Raw genomic sequence first — 17,829 nt, forward strand, 5'->3', positions numbered from 1 at the left:
TAGAATTAGGCCAGTTGGCCTGGAAATACAAGGAGTTCTTGGTGGGATTCATTTGAATGTGTGTTTTGATGACTGAATAGCAGTTTATTGCTTAAGTACATAAATTCAAAGAGTTATTGGTGCAGTACACTAAAAGTGTATTTTTTTCTTCATTTTAAATTAGTTGGCTTCCTGAGGCCCAGGTAGTCCAAAGAGCCCTCAGTTCTGCAGCTAACAACGTGTATCAGTATGGACGAGAGTGGATAACTCACAAGGTAAGGGAAGAGCCTACCTTTCTGGCTTCTTCTTTGCAGGGCCTTCACTGGCAGTGGCTTCTTGCTTTGATAAAGCATAAATGGAGACTTCATTTAGAACAACATCCATATTTGTAAGAAGCTAAGTCCATAGGTTACAGGCAACATACAATAAAATCAAACCTTCTAGATAATCACATCTAATAGTGCTAGAAGCCTGAATCTGAAAATTGGTCATTTACTTCTTTTTCAAGATAAATCTGCTTTATTATTTATGTTTTAGGATAAAGTGATCACTAAGCTTGGATGGTTAAATAAGACTTTGTGGAGAAAAGGGTTTTAACACACTAAATCCTTTTATCTGCTGATATCCAAATAGTTTCACTTGATCTTTCTGAGAAACCTATGTAGTCTGAATTATTTTGCCCACTTTACAGATGAAGAAACAGACTCAGTCAGGCTAAGTTCCCCACGTGGTCATGCAGTAAATTGCACACGTTGGTTTGAAACTGAAGACTTAACTCCAAAGCTCATGCTCTTTCTACTGTAGTGTGTGGGAACTACATGCCTGGAACTGGGGTAAGTGCTAAATGTGGCACTTGAAACAAACCCTGAAGGAACAATAACTCTTAAAATGGATAAAGAGGAAGGAAGAGTGTGTTTGAAGAAGGAGTACTTACGTGAACCAAGGTGCTTGTGTAGGAGTGTGTTAGAGGCGATGAACTGGACTGAAGTGGGGGAGCTCTGTGAAGGCGGGATGAAAATAATAGTGAGAAAGACATTGTGGCCACAGTCAGGATCAGTCTCTAGGGTATGGGTTCTTGCCCTCTTTGTTATTAACTATGGGAATAAAGGTAACTGGAAATTTTAATGTACTGAGGTAATTAGAATCATGTGAGTATTGATAAGATATGTAGCAGTGAGACTTGTCCACAGAAAATAAGTATTAGGAAGTGATTCCTTGTTCAAAAAAAAAATCTCGAAAAAGAAAAAAAGAGATGTGGAAGTTATATATATGTATAGTAATCTAGTATTCTCAGGATGGACTCATGGTCAAGTTAAAAGTTAAGAGAAAAGTGGGTGTAGTACTAATTTTTTTCAGGTCCATAATAACCAATTGTCACATGGCGTATTTTTATAAAAATATTAAATAAGTGAAAGATAAGTATGTGGACACAGATCTCAGGTCTGTCGTAGCAGGAAGAGTCAGCTATTGCAAAAGACTTTCAGCCTTCTAAAAATATGTTGACCAACTTGTTCTGCTGAAAGCATAGCATTTAATATATTCTTGAGTTATTTGTTTGGGGAAAATTTTTATTCTGGAATTCGCTTTTTGGGAAAAGGACAAAAAAAGGAAGTTATGGGTATTTGGGAAAATGTGCCTTAGATTTTAAGGAAGTAGATTTCAAGTTACTCAGAGAAAAGATAGATATGAAATATTTTGCCTTAAATTCTGAAAGGAAAGAAAGATGAGAGAAATGGGCATTGCTAATGATAAAAGTCATAAAAAATATATGTGATCCCGATTTAGAGGGATCTAAAAACAATTGAATGCCCACCAGCTGATGAATGGGTAAATCGAATGAGATATATTCATATAATGGAATATTATTTGGCCATGAAAGGTACTGAATCATGCTACAACATGGATGAAGCTTGCAAACCTTATGCTAAATAAAAGAAGCAGTCACAAAAGACCACATATTGTATGATTCTGTTTACGTGAAATGTGCAAAATAGGCAAATCTTTAGTTACAGAAGGTAGATTAGTGGTTGCCAAGGGCTGGAAAGATTGGGAAGAAATGGAGAGTGACTGCACATGGGCTTGAGGTTTCCTTTTGGGGTGAATGAGAATGTTATAAAGTTGATTGTAGTGATGAGTTGCATAACTCTGAATATACTAAAAACGAATGAATTTACTCAAAATGGGTCAATATGTGGATTATATCTCAAATTGTTTTTTAAAAGAATGCTTGAAATTGCATTGGTACTTCTCTGACAATCTCAGGTCTTATCTAGCTAAGAATCTTGTAAAAATTGGATTCTATGAGTTGAAAGTCTAGAAAAGGCTGAAGCTACAGAAAAAAATCATCCTGGAAAAAGGAAATGAGCTTTTTAGAAATGTTGAGGTGTGAACTAGGAAGATTCTTGTCTGTATGCTTCCAGCCTTCTTTGTCTGCCTTACCTCCTCCTACACATTGCGTGGGTTCCAGTCAGACTGCATAATTTGCTATTTTCTGAATAACCTATATTATTTCCTTATTCAGAATTCTTGCTTGACCTATCCTTTCCCCTTGGTATGTCTTTTCTAAAATTTCTAGCTGGAGGTGCTTCCCTGGGACAGCAAGAGAATAAATGATGTGCTGCTTCTGTCCCTTCTCCCATGACTAGAAAGAAGACAGTCCATATACATGCCAGGCACTGTTCTAAGTGCTGGGGAGAAGGCAGTTGTATTAGTGGCCAAAGGGGTACTGATGCAAAATACCAGGAATTGGTTGGTTTTTGTAAAGGGTATTTACTTGGGGTGGGAGCTTACAGATACCAGGCCAGAAAGTATGTTACTTCCCTCACCATAGTCTTATTTCCACGTGTTGGAGCAAGATGGCTGTCGACATCTGTGAGGGTTCAGGCTTCCTGGGTTCTTACGTTCCAGGGTCTTGCTTTTCTCTGGGTTCAAGGTTCCTTTCTTCCTAGGGCTGGTTTCTCTTTCCTCTGTGAACTTACTTGCTGGGGCTCCAGTCTTCAGCATCAAACTCCAACATCAGAACTCCAACATCAGAAACCCTCAACTCGGTTCTTTGCCATGCCTGTTATCATGCCCTAATCATGCCCTAATCATGACTCAATCATGCTCAGGTACATATCAGATTACAAGCATAATCCAATATCTATTTTTAGAATTCATAACCGTATCAAACTGCTATAGCAGTGAACCAGAAAGAGTTTCCACCCTCAAAGAGCTTACACTCTGGTGAGATGAGACAAGCAGTGAACATGTAAATAAGTAAAAATTTCAGGTGCTGTAGGTGATATGACAAGTTTAAAACAGGGCAGGGTGGTAGAGAGTGACTGGGGATGATGCTTCAGTTGGAATGGCCAGAGAAGACCTCTGAGTAGTCCGCACTTTCACTGAGACCTGAAGGATGAGAAGGAGGCAGTTTGTGCAGATCCAGGAAAAGAATGTTTCAAGTGGGGGCATAGCAAATTCAAAGACTCTGAGATGAGAACACGCTTGTTAGAGGGACAGGATGAAGGCCTTTGTAGCTGGAATAGGAAATAAGGTGATGAGATAAGCTTTAGACCATGACAGGAAATTGGGGTTTTATTCTAGTAGCAAAGGCAGACATTATATAGATTTAAAACAGAACGGGATATGCCCTGATTTAGGATGTGAAAACTTATTTTGGCTGCACTGTGGAGAAGGGGACAAGAGAAGACTTATTTACTTCTTAAGTTATTTACTTAAATATGATTTTAGTCATCCAAATGAGAGATAATGATGTCTTAGAGTAGCATTGTAGAAGTGGAATTCAAGAAAAATGATAACATTTGAGATATATTTTTGAGATTGTGTTGAGAGGAATTACTACTCATGGATTAGACATGGGTGTGAGGGCAGGAAGTTTTTTGGCTTGCTCAGCTAGAGGGATAGCTGTGCCATTTCTTAAGGTGGAAAAGCTTTGGGGATGGTGGCGGGATATAGGTTTTGCAGGTGGATCAGTGATTGTATTTGGGTCATGTTAAGTTTGAAATGCCTATTATATAAGAGCTGTCAGGAAGGCAATTGGATGTACATAGCTGGAGCTCAGAGGGGTGATTTGGGCTGAAGATAGGGGTTTCAGTATCATCAAATGGCACCCATAGGATTCAGTGAGGTGGTCTAAGGAAAGAGTCTAGAGAGAAGAGGACCAAAGATGGGCCCCTGGACATGTGAGCTTTGCAGGTTGGAGAGAAGTGAGTCAGCATAGGAGACTGAGAGGGGAATAGTCTGTGAAGTAGGAAGAAAACCAGGAGAATGCATCACAGGAGCTGAGAGAAGAAAATGTTTCAAAAAAGACTTGGTCAGCTTTGACAAGCGCTGTTGTGAGGTCAGCCAAATGAGCACAGAGAATTGCCCATTGGCTTTTATTATTCCCATTTACAGTTGAGATTATTGGCTTTAAGTTATATAGCTCTCAAATGGCCTTCTGGTTGTCCTTAATGCTGTATTGTCTTTCATATGCAATGATTGTGCCCTATACTGTGCTGGGGCAATCCTTCTAATAGTGGTGACAGCTCCATTAGCCTGTGCACTCTGGTACATTCTCTCTTGTGTTGGAATTACGTATTGTGACTTTGTGGATGGCATTCTCAGCCAGTAAATGCTCTGCAATGGGAGCTAGCATCACAGTTTTTTATGACATGCTATGAAATTGTCAGGCCCTCCTTTACTTTCAGAATTGTGGTATTTTAGAGTTATTCACACCTATCCTGGGAGTGAGACTGCTCAAGGAGATGCCAGTTTGAAATAGCGCATCACTGCAGTAAAAGCCACTGCGTGGACAATGTTGACTAGAGGGTTTCAACTTTAGGGTTTTTCTGTTTAAAGGGAGATCTCAGAAGCTGATAGAATGGAGGGCAAGCTGGTAATAAGAAATGAGTGAGTGATGCTCAGGAGATGTAAAGACACATTTAAAGTAACTAAAGAAAACAGTAGAGGTGATTGTGTTTTTAAAATTATTTTGAGTAATTTGCTCTTTCAGGTGTTCTTGTTCCAGGTTGTAAAAGCTCTGGTTGAAGGAACATTAGAGAGCATTTAATTCTGGCTCTACCCCTTAGCTGCATGACTTTGGACCTGTCATAGTTCCTTGCTCAATCTGTTTTCTCATCTTAAAAGAACAAGGTGATGACAAGCTTTTTTCTGTCTAAGCCTTAGGGTTGTTGCCAAGATCACTTAATGTAGGCAGTGGCCATTTGTAAATAGTAAAATGCTAGTCAAAGATAAATGGCTTGTATATTCACTAATTTGTGTTTGGTTTATGAATAAATTAATTAAATATAAAGGAAAACATTGGGCAGATATATTTGCATCAAGTATACCAAAGAACTGGTTCAAATATATAAGGCCAGCATCAAGTAGGCAAGGGGTACGGATAGACCACACAAAAAGGAAACATGCATTATAAACCAATGTGAAAAAATGTTCACTCCCATTACAAAAGAAAAAAAGATTAAACAGTTGGTTACCGTTTTAGACCATTAGTTCATCCATCCATTGTTGTTGGAAAATATTAATTGGTACAGGCTTGTGGAAGAAGGCAATTTAACAATGCATAGCGAGAGCCATTAAAAGCTCATTTCCTTTAATTCCTGTACATTTATCTTACTATGATAATAAGAAAAAACCCTGTATAAGGATGTTCATTGCAGTATGACATTATGACATTAAAAATTGGGAAAAATCTGTATGTTCTGTGATTGGTAATGATTAAATAATAGTATCAGAGCTTAGTGAACTTTTAAGAAAACATTAAGAATAAAGATGAAGGCTAGTATCTGGAAATAACTTACGATACAAAAGAAAATACAATTTCAAATTGTATCTTCATTAATAGGCAGAAGAAACGAAAAAATGGTAACAGTTGTATTAAGGAAGTGAGACTACAAAATCAGTGTTTGTCCTTTTTGGATTTGCTTTGAGTATTACAACATGATTTTAGAACTAAATTAAAAGAAAGGATTAAGGTACTATGATAAATAGCCTTCCTCTAATTTATTGGGTCTCAAACCCCAGGCCTCCTTGACCCGTGTGGAGCTGGCCCATGCACAGTGCTGATGTGCGCAAGGAGTGCCCTGCCACGTAGGGGTGTCCCATGTGTAGGGGAGCCCCATGCACAAGGAGTGCACCCCGTAAGGAGAGCCACCCAGTGCGAAAGAAAGTGCATCCTGCCCAGGAATGGCACCACACACACAGAGAGCTGACACAACAAGATGACGCAACAAAAAGAAACACAGATTCCCAGTGCCGGTGATAAGGATAGAAGTGGTCACAGAAGAACATACAGTGAATGGACAGAGAGAGCAGACAACTGGGGGCAGGGAGGAGAGAAAAAAAAGAGTACGTTTGATTCCCACAAACCCAGAAGCCATTTTTTAAAAAAAAGATTTATTTATTTCTCTTCCCTTCCCTCCTGTCCCCCATTGTCTGCTCTCTATGTCCATTCGCTGTGTGTTCTGTGTCTGCTTGCATTCTTGTCATGCGGCACTGGGAAACTCTTGCTTTTTTTTGTTGTGTCATCTTGCTGCGTTAGCTTTCCGTGTGTGAGGCGCCACTCCTGGGTGAGCTGTGTTTTTTTTCGACACAGGAAGACTCTCCTTTCAGGATGCACTCCTTGGCCGTGGGGTACCCCTATGTGGGGGACACCCCTGCGTGGCACAGTACTCCTTGCATGTGGCACTCTGTGCGTTGGCCAGCTCACCACCACCACATGGATCAGGAGGACCTGGGTATGGAACCCTGGACCCTCCATATGGTAGGCAGATGCTCTAGCATTTGAGCCACAACTGCTTCCCCCAGAAGCCATTTTGATCAGTCATAACATTCAGAGACCTGACATCTCTCAGCAGTCAAACTAAAGAAAAATATTTGTTGATAGCCAAGATCCTAAAATTTTATTTAAAGTTTTCTAAGTCTTTTTTAATTAGTTTTTTAAAATTCTATTTTAATTTTTAAAAATTTTCTGTTTTAACCTCTAGCTGAGGTCATTCTTGACAATGATGATGAGTGTAACATAAGACTTCTCTATTGTGAAGGGGCACTAGGGTCACATGGAAAAGATAAGCTCAAATAGGTCACTCATCATGGCTTTATTCGCGCTATTCTCTGGTAAACATGAAGTAGCTCTCTTAGAGACCTGAGAATAGAGAAAAGAAAAAAGCAAGAGGTGGAGGAAGGAGAGGAAGTTTACTGGAAACATTAAAGCATAGAAATTAATGGGGAAATAAAAACAACAAAGTGGTTTGAGACCATGAAATGGTCTGAAACTTTTTAGTTTGATTTGGGACAGATTGTAAAGGCCCTGGCATGTGTGCTACTTCACTGGGTTGTTACCTGAAATATTAAACCGGATTATATCTTTATTTCTTCCAGCTCCATAAAATTCTAGGCGATAAAGTGAACAATACTGCTGTAATTGAAAAGCAAGTACTAGAACTTTGGGACAGACTGTATCACTCTTGGTTTGTAAAGGTAAGTTGTTCTAGCTAAGGGTTTCATTTGTAAACTAGTAAAGCCCTTTGACTTTATAGACTCACTTACTGCATAGGATTGTTTTAATTTTGGGATTTCATTTATTATTTTATAAACAAGATCTTAAATGGCCAGTCACTTAAAGTAAACTTGTTTCCTCGGCAGAACCCATGAGTCCCTCTGGTGTGTAGGTTTTGTACCTTCTTTTCATAGTTATCATGAACTTTTCAATATATAATCTACAGAAGAAATTTTGATGGGCTATTTTACATTCTTTTTATTCATACTAAGTCTTTGAAATCTGATGTCTGTTTTACACTAATAGCCCATCTCAGTTTTTGTACTGGCCGTATTCAAGTTCTCAGTTGCCGCATGTGGCTGCTATACTAGATAGTCTTTGGACAGTACAGCTATAGACATTAAGAACTTTTCTCTATGAGAAAGTGAAAAGAGATCCAAGAGTTTAGAAATTTTTAGAGTCAACCTTGTATGCTGCTTGTGCTTGTGAAGTTGTATTTCAGAATCTGATGGACAATATCATTTTTCACTAAGTATGAAAGCAACTGGCTCTGTCAAGCTGTGTTACACACTGTGTTTGGCAAGCCCTCTGGGCCACCAGGAGCTATGTGAAGACTCCCTGAGGGGGATCAGATTGAGAGTGGGGCAGAGTTGGGGGCTGCTTTTCACTGGTTTGAACCAAGGGAAGGAGAGCTGGATTTTGAATTTGAGTTTGTTGCTTCATGATCAGTTTGGGATTGTGCACTCTTGTCCTGGGATGAGTTGCAGAAATAGTGCCGGTTGTATAAGTTTCCCAGACTGAGAGTTAAAATGAATCGAGGAATCTCTGAAGCACCAGAAAGTTCGAGATTGTTATCTACCTCCTCTGCTAACTGGAGTTTCTGCTTACAAACAAACTATCCCTCATCCCTTTTGAGCTTCATTTTGTGGTAGTGGGAGGTCAGTGCCTTATAAGAACCAGGTGTATTGCTTTCTTTATCTCTTTCACTGGGACCTAATGTCTTTCTGCATTGCATAATGGATATTAATATCGCTATCCCATTCGCAATAGTAGAAGAGGAGATACATGTAAATATGTTAAGAATTTACCTGTTTCTGCAATTTAACCTCAGCAGTTCCTTCATTAAGTCATATCTCTTCCAGTTTTAGTTACCACTCTGTCCTGCCACTTTAACTCAAAGATTATTTGTCTTGTTACTGATTCTTTTGCATATATTTTTCTTCTCCTTTCTTTATCTGGTATGCAAGAAGAATAAGAGCAATGAGGAAATAATCAGAAATGGGAAACCAAAAGGAAAAAAAGTGATGAAAGTAAATGCTCTGTTAGTATACTGTTGTATACCTGGAGGAATAAACTATGTTCACAAATTTAGGAGGGAAGCGTTTGAGCTGAGCTCAGACATGGCACCTAGGATTTAAACTGAGCAATATTGTATTTTCAGGACTTGAAATGGAGTTCTTGGTTGATTTCTTCAAATAATGCAAAGTTTTTTTACCTTGACTACTTGCTAAGATGCATAAGTGGACCTAAAATGAGATAGGATATTTATAGTTTTTATTCATTGGTTAAGATCGAAATGTCATGTTAGGACTGTTTTATTCCATAGAATGTGACACACTCTGGAAGGCACAAAGGACACAAAATGCATATAAGTCGTCAGAATAGCTGGCTGGGGGACATTCTGGACTGGCAGGATATTGCTTCCTTCGTTCACGAGAACATTGAGACATTTCTCTCAGTAAGTATTTATAGTTAAACCAGACTTAAAAATAAAAACAGAACACTCATTTCCAGTTTTTTTTTACACCCTTAAGGCTTTTATTTACCCTGTTTTTAATGCCATAACATTAACAATTTTGAGAACTCCAGATTTTGAGAATGCACTAGAAAAATGTCTGAAGACCATGGTCGTCAAATGCAGCCCCTCTGGTGCCTCTTCTGGGGTTGAGGAATAACAGAGGTGCTGCATCCTGAAACGTGTGAAGAATGCTATGGGCTCCTGGTTGGGTACTGAGGCCCTGGGGCGAGTACTGCAGAGGAGCTGCCTTCCTGGTGGGCAAAGCCCTTGGCAGGTAGAAAGATGGTTCCAGCGACATTTGAGAAAGACTGCATTTTTAAAGGCTTAGTTTATTATCTTCCCACGTTCTGTCCCACCATGTATCTGTCTACCTCTGTCTTTAACAAAAGGATAGAAGGTAGCAAGTTACAGCCTGCAGCATTGTTAACTATTAACTACTGCTCTTCATAATCTCTTATTGTACTTTGTGTGAGGTCTCAGCATGCAGCTTGTCATAGAGATGAGAAGAATTTTCTTATGAATAAACTCGTCACTTTCATCAGTTTCACAGAAATCGAGGTTTGCACCAATGCTAGACTTTTTAAAATTTAATTTTTATCAAAGTAATACATAACCAGTGCTTTAAATTTTTTTAATAAAAAAATAGCAATGGCCTACTTTTCCCTTCCTCACTTCAGTCTCATTCTCGAGAAATAGCTGGCAATTCCTTTAGCTTTCTTTGAGTATTTACCTCTGAAATTCTGAAATAATGTTTAATTTGCTTTTTCTTGTTTTTGCAATTTTAGACATTATCTTTTGGCTTCCTAATATGGAAGATGAAGATAAAGATGTCATTTGTTGAAAAAACTTCCACAACTTTCTTTTAACTCCCTAGGGTTTTGTTGACAATCCCCCTTCCACGTCCTCTCCTCGCCAAAACATGCACTCTCTTGCCCCGCCTCCTAGTCATCTAATAGAGCCATGGCAGCTTGGGGTTAAATCTTGAAGTTCATGTCCTTCAGGTCTAAGAACTTTTAATATTGTATAGTTTTTTGTTTGTTTGTTTGTTTTTTTAAAAGGAGGTGCCTGGGATTAAGCCCAGGACTTCATACATGGGAAGCAGGTGCTTAACCTCTTGAGCTACATCCACTCCCCAATATTATATAGTTTTTGATAATTTCTCCCTTCTGTTTTCTCTCTTTCAGTGATTCTCAGTCTTTTTTGTTAGAGGACTTAAGTGGGTTTTTGTTTACGAGGGTTATATCAGTGGATATTTACTGTATTTGCAGTTAAAACTAAGAACTTTAAAAAATATTTATTCAATTTAAAATAGTTATGTTAACATGAAGAGTATGGTTTTTTAGCAAAAACACACACAAAAAAGACTTAGAAGAGTGGCTTTTTAAAAAAAATGCCCCCCCCTTGCGACTTGGTTGCTGTCTGCTGTGTCCATATGCTGTGCGTTCTTCTGTGTGTCTGTATTATTATTTTTTATTGATTCCTCCCCTTGCGGCTTGCTTGTAATTTTTTTGTTCTCTTTGTCCATTTACTGTGTGCTCTACTGTGTTTTTTTTATTTTTTATTTTTTTAAAACTTGTTTTTAAAATTTTTTTAAATTAATAGATCATAAGGAATGTTACATTACAAAACATTAAAAAAACAACATAAAACACACTCCCCACTCCCCACCACATCATTTTTGTAAATTGTATTTTTTTGAAGATATATACATCACAAAAAAAATGTTACACTAAAAAATATAAGAGGTTCCTGTATACCCCCTACCCCCCCTACCCCACTCCGCCCACACCTACAACCTCCCTCATCATTGTGGTACCCTCATCACACTCTGTGAACACATTTTGGGGCACTGCTGCACTACACAGATAATAGTTTACCCTGTAGTTTGCACTGTCCCCCAGTACATTCAGTGGGTTATGGCAGGATATATAAAGTCCAGCATCTGACCCTGCAGTATCATTAAGGCAACTCAAAATCCCAAAAATGCCCCCACATCACATCTCTTCTACCCTCTCCCTGCCCTCAGCAACTACTGTGGCCACTTTATCCACCTGGATGCTAAAATTTCTTCTATTACTCATCACAATAATTTTATAGTAGCGTTATCAGTAAGTCCACTCTAGTCCATATTTTATTCCTCCATCCTTTGGACCCTGGGATGGTGATGTCCCCTCCACCTCTGGATCAAGAGGGGGCTTAGATTCCACATGGATGATTAATGCCATGCCTCTGCTTACAGTTGTAGGTACTTTTCATTCCCTGGTGTGGTGGTTGACCATCTTCACCTCCCTGTTAGCTGACCTGGGTAAGACCAACGAACCAGAGAGTAGGAGTCTCCACTCTGCTGAGGCTCAGGGCCCAGCTGGCACATGGCCAGTCCAGAGATTCAAGTCTCCTGAGTATGCACCGTTCCTAGAGCCAACCACAGGCTCAGTAAAAGTGACGGAAGAGGCATGTGTAGAAAAGTCATATCTGAGCCCAGTTCTGTCACACTCAGGAGCACAAATTCCAAAGTAGGGCCTTCTGCTATGGCACAGAGCTCCAAATCCATCCAGCATGATTATATACCCTGTGGATCTCCGTAGCCTTCAGAAGAACCAGTACCTAGGATTGTATCTATTTTGGCTTTTTCTGGGATCCTGCTGAGGTGTGCATAAATGCCGCCCCTCTGATGACCTCCCGACTCTTTTGGAAGACTCCTAGCTATACCAACTCATTTGTCTTTGCCATTTCCCCCTTTTAATGCTTGATCCCACATATAGGCTGAGACATTCTGCTGGTCTGAGTTGACCCTTTTATTCGAGGTCTCTTTCTAGTTGCTTCTCCAGTTAGTGATTATGTCCATTCGCTGCACGCTCTACTGTGTTTTTACTTGTCTCCCTTTTTTTTGTTGTGTCACCTTGCTGAGTCAGCTCTCTGTGGCACTTGTGGGCCGGCAGCTCTCCTCGGCATGTTTGTGAGCCTGCCTTCACAAGGAGATCCCGGGATGCGAACTCAGGGCCTCTCATATGGTAGACAGGAGCCCAACTGATTGAGCCACAGCCGCTTCCCACAGTGGCTTTTTTTAACTAATATTTGCAAATCTGTTTAATGTCTAGATTCTCATACCTGCTTCTGTGTTTACTCTTCTGTAATATGCTGTTTTGGTTGAAGTATATGAAGAAAATCCAACCTCTTACAGATACGTAGTTGGAAAAGGAAGGAGAATTATAACAGCTTTTCTTAGATAATTGTAACTGTTCTTCTTCAATACTACACCAAATCTCAACAAATGATCTCTCTTAAAGATTAATAGGATGGAATTTGAAACCATATCAACAAACTTTTTATATTGTTACAGTAAGGTCCACTGGTTTGACTTCACTAAGAATGGATCTTTTGCCCTTACATTTCTGTTGTAAAATGTATTGGTTGTTGAAATATTGGTGCACTGGTATCTGTACATCTTCCAAATATTGGCATATTCTGTTATACAGTATTTTAAAAAACACATTCTTTAACATCACCTATTTTTTCAGAAAAAAAGTTTTAATTATTAAGAAGCTGTCAAGGTCACAGTGACTGATAACATTTTTCCAAAATTCTAATTTTTTTTTCCTTGAAAGCTCAACTTTTATCATTGGCAAAAAATACTATCACGTGTTATACTTTTTCATTTCTGAGAAAATGTCTGCCAGACACCAAGTCTGGCAGTTGTTTTTTTTGATAGTTGTTTTTTATGTATAAATGGTGTTCTAAGAAACCAGACTAGTTCAGCTCCCAGCTCAGTCACTTGAGAGCTTTTCCAGGTAGCCATTGTACTTGAGTGACCAGCAGACATGCTTTTTGCTTACTTCTCATTTTTCATACTGAATATTAAAAAAGAAGGGTACTCAGGGTTGATACTGATAGTTAATAAAATTATTAGCTTTCTTTCATAAAGAGCATTCTTTTTTTTTTTTTTACTTTATTTATTTCTCTCCCCTCCCCCTCCCCGCCCCCAGCCCCAGTTGTCTGTTCTCTGTGTCTATTTGCTGCGTGTTCTTTGTCCGCTTCTGTTGTCAGCGGCATGGGAATCTGTGTCTCTCTTTGTTGCGTCACCTTAGTGTCAGCTCTCCGTGTGTGCGGCACCATTCCTGGGCAGTCTGCACTTTCTTTCGCACTGGGCAGCTCTCCTTACGGGGCGCACTCCTTGAACGTGGGGCTCCCCTACAAGGGGGACGCCCCTGCGTGGCAGGGCACTCCTTGCACGCATCAGCACTGCTCATGGGCCAGCTCCACATGGGTCATGGAGGCCCGAGGTTTGAACCGCGGACCTCCCATGTGGTAGACGGACGCACTAACCGCTGGGCCAAGTCCGTTTCCCCATAAAGAGCATTCTTGAATGAAACTGGCCCTGTGTCTGTTGTGAAGATTACAATGAATATTACTACATTTGGGTGCCACTGTCTTGATTTGTGCTCAGGTGCCAGAAAATTTGAGCACATACCCCTGCTCTGCTTGTGTTTGTACCCACAGTGCAAATGTCTGCACAGTGAGAAAGGCAAACATTTGAGTATTACTGTGAAAATAGTTTTGACCTTACAGACCCCAGGAAAGGATCTTAGGGACTCTAGTTGTCCATGGGCCATACTTTGAGAATCACTTTTCTATTCTACATTTCTGGAGTGAATTTTTTAAAGATTTATTTATTTATTTCTCTCCCCTCCCCCCCCCCCCGCCCCCGGTTGTGTCTGCTCTCTCTGTCCATTTGCTGTGTGTTCTGTGACCGCTTCTGTCCGTATCAGCGGCACCCAGGAATCTGTTTTTCTTTTTGTTGCATAATCTTGTTGTGTCAGCTCTCTGTGTGTGCGGCACCATTCTTGGGCAGGCTGCACTTTCTTTCACTCTGGGCGGCTCTCCTTACGGGGCACGCTCCTTGTGGATGGGGCTCCCCTACGTGGTGGGACACCCTTGTGTGGCAGGGCATTCCTTGTGCACATCAGCACTGCACGTGGGCCAGCTCCACACGGGTCAAGGAGGCCCGGGGTTTGAACCGTGGACCTCCCATGTGGTAGGCGGACGCCCTATCCATTGGGCCAAGTACGCTTCCCTCTGGAATGATTTTTAATCAGATGTTGAACCTCTGATGTGGATTCCTTAAGTTTTAAAACATCTTACCTAACATGATCCTATATTTAGAAAATTCTGAAATGTCTGCACGAAACTTACTTGAGCTAATAAATGAGTCCAGCAAAGTGGCAGGATACAAGATCAATAAGCAAAAATCAGTAATGTTTTTGTACACTAGTACTGAACAATCTGAGGAGGAAATTGGTAAAATTCCATTTATAAGAGAAACAAAAAGACTCAAATACCTAGGAATCAATTTAACCAAAGAAGTACAGGACCTATATGCAGAAAACTATAAAACAATGCTAAAGAAATCAGTAAAGACCTAAACAAACTGAAATATTTTCTGTGTTCATTGATTGGAAGACTAAATATTGTGAAGATGACAATCCTACCCAAACTGATTTATAGGTTCAATGCAGTACCAATCAAAATTCCAACAGCCTCCTTTACAGAAATTGAAAAGGCAATTACCAAATTAATTTGGGAAGGGAAAGCACACTCTAATAGCCAAAAGCATTCTAAAAAAGAAGAGCGACGTGGGAGGAATTTCATTGCCTGACCTTGAAACGTATTACAAAGCTTCAGTGGTCAAAACAGCATAGAACTGGCATAAAGATGACACATTGATCAGTGGAATAGATTTTAGAGCCTGGAAATAAACCCTCACCTCTGACCCACTGGTTTTTGACAAACTACCAAGTCCATGTTAATGGGGACAAAACAGTCTCTTCAGCAAATGGTGCTAGGAGAACTGAATATTTATAACCAAAAGAATGAAGGAGGACCCCCTATACAAGAAGATTCCCTATACAAGAATCAATTCAAAATGGAACAAAGACCTAAACATAAAAACCAGGACCATAAAACTACTAAAAGAAAATGTACAGAAACATCTTAAAGACTTTGTGTAGGTGGTGGTTTCTTGAACTGAAACACCTAAAGCATGTGCAACAAGAAAAAAATTGACAAATGGGACCTCCTAAAAATTAAAGTTTCCCACCTCACAGGACTTTGTCAGAAGGGTAAAAAGGCAGTTGACTCAATGGGAGAAAATATTTGGAAATTACATATTTAATAAGGGTTTAATATCCATGATATATGAAGAGATGCTGCAATTTAACAATAAAAGGTAAACGACCTGATTTAAAAATAGGCAAAAGACTTGATTAGACATTTGTCCAAAGAAGAAATATAAATGGTAAAAAAAAAAAACAAAACATAAAAAAATGTTCAACATCACCAATAAGTAGGGAAATGTAAATCAAAACTACAAGGAGATATCACTTCATGCCTATCAGAATGGCCACTGTTAAAAAGACAGCGAACTTCAAGTGTTGGAGATATGAAGAGAGAGGAATATTTACTCACTGTTGGTGGGAATGTAGAATGGTACAGCCACTGTGAGGGACCGTTTGGCAATTCCTAGGGAACTTGAATATAGATTTGGCATGTGACCTTGTAATACCACTACTGGGTATATACCCAGAAGAACTGAGAGCAGTGGCACAAACAGACATCTGTACACCGATGTTCACAGCAGTGTTATTCACGATTGCCAGAAGTTGAAAACAGCCCAGGTGTCCATTGACCAATGAATGGATAAACTGTGGTGTAGTCACAGGATGGAATATTATACAGCTGTAAGAAGAAATGAAGTCATGACCCATATGACAACATGAATGAACCTGGAGAACATTATGTTGAGTGAAGCAAGCCTGACACAAAGTGATTGCATTACTGTGAACTAAATATATTGTATAACATATTGTATGATTCCATTTATATAAAATGTAAATATAAATGAATTTATAAAGATGAGATTAGATTATTGATTACATGTAGGTCTGGGAAGGCCTGCTAAGGGGTGTGAAGTTTTTCTCTTTGGAGTAATGAAATGGTTCTTAAATTTTTTGTGGTGAATGCATAACATTGTGATTATACTAAAAGCTATTAATTATACACTTTGGATTGTATGGTATGTGACTATATCTCAATAAAACTGCTGAATAAATATAAATAATTGTGCAAGAATAGCCAGAAATAGCTATGTACAGCAGGGGAAGCATAGATTGAGAGGTGAAGAATTTTCTTGTTTTTTATTATTATTGAAATAAAATAATGATTGAAGTGATGAATGTACAACTATGTGATTATACCACATACCATTGATTATGCACTTTGGATGAATTGTATGCTTTGTTAATATGTACCAATAAAATTGATTGGTTTAAAAAAACAACAACATTTTACCTATTTTTCATCTCTTTTCAAACCTTGATTTGAATTTTGTATTTTTACCATGTTTCTCCTATTCAATGGCTCTTTCTTATTTTGTGAACCTTTATTTTTCTGAGAATATTTATAATAACATTTTTAAAACATCTCCATATGCTCTGAGTTTCTTTGAAGTTTGTTTTGTTCTTTCTAAAACTAGAGTCTATCTTCAAATGTCTGATGACCCTTGGCAGTCTGTTCAGTTTATTCACTTTAATGTATACAATCCAGTAATGTGTAGCCATCACCAAAACTTTTCATCACCCCAGGCAAGAGCTCTTCACCTATTGAGCAATAATTCCTCAGTACCCCCACTCCCATCCCCAGCCCTTGGTAACCTGTAATCTACTTTCTGTGTCTCTGTATTTGCTTACTCTATTTCATATCAGTGATATCATACAATATGTCTTTGTGTTTTTTTTTGTTTTTTTTGTTTTTTTGAAGATTTATTTATTTCTCTCTCATTCCGCACCCCACCCCAAGGTTGTCTGTTCTCTGTGTCTCTGCTGCATCGTCTTCATCCACTTCTGTTGTCAGCGGCACAGAAAACTGTGTTTCCTTGTCATCTTGTTGTGTCAGCTCTCCGTGTAGGTGGTGCCATTCTTAGGCAGGCTGCACTTTCTTTATTTTTTTTGCACTGGGCGGCTCTCCTTATGGGGCGCACTCTTTGCGCGTGGGGCTCCCCTACGCAGGGGCACCCCTGTGTGGCAGGGCACTCCTTGAGCGCATCAGCACTGTGCGTGGGCCAGCTCCACACAGGTCAAGGAGGCCCGGGGTTTGAACCGCGGACCTCCCATGTGGTAGACGGGCACCCTAACCACTGGGCCAAGTCCGTTTCCCACAATATGTCTTTATATGTATGGCTTACAAATGAAAACTTAACTTTACCTATAGGATTCAGTTAACATGCTAAAAACATCCTTTCCTCTGTCTTCCCCAGCTGGTCCCCTTGGGTACATAATACAGGTTACTTGATTGTTTTTGGAGGCTACTGGGTTATAATTAAAATAGTTCATTTCTTAAGCATTATCCCAGAGGATTTTCTATCATTGTGAACCAGAAACTATGTAAAAAAAATTTTTTGATGAAAATCCCCAAATGTCTGAAGCCTCAAAAGAATGCTCATCACAATCACAAGTGAAGGCATTGTTGGCTTGTTTCTGGGAATCAGTTGCATTGTTCA

General features: G+C 39.4%; 1 protein-coding gene across 2 annotated transcripts in view; it reads left to right on the top strand.

The window, feature by feature from the left end:
• Positions 1 to 17,829, top strand: part of TMEM245 (transmembrane protein 245) — a 94,809-nt gene that overhangs the window by 46,200 nt on the left and 30,780 nt on the right. For both annotated transcript variants that reach the window (XM_058302572.2, XM_058302573.1), the window contains 3 exons: positions 164 to 254; positions 7,363 to 7,461; positions 9,087 to 9,218. In XM_058302572.2, coding sequence (XP_058158555.1) covers positions 164 to 254; positions 7,363 to 7,461; positions 9,087 to 9,218 — 322 coding nt within the window. The remainder of the gene's footprint in view (positions 1 to 163; positions 255 to 7,362; positions 7,462 to 9,086; positions 9,219 to 17,829) is intronic.

This window comes from Dasypus novemcinctus, chromosome 8 (assembly GCF_030445035.2).
Source record: "Dasypus novemcinctus isolate mDasNov1 chromosome 8, mDasNov1.1.hap2, whole genome shotgun sequence".
In the NCBI taxonomy this organism is placed as follows: domain Eukaryota; kingdom Metazoa; phylum Chordata; class Mammalia; order Cingulata; family Dasypodidae; genus Dasypus; species Dasypus novemcinctus.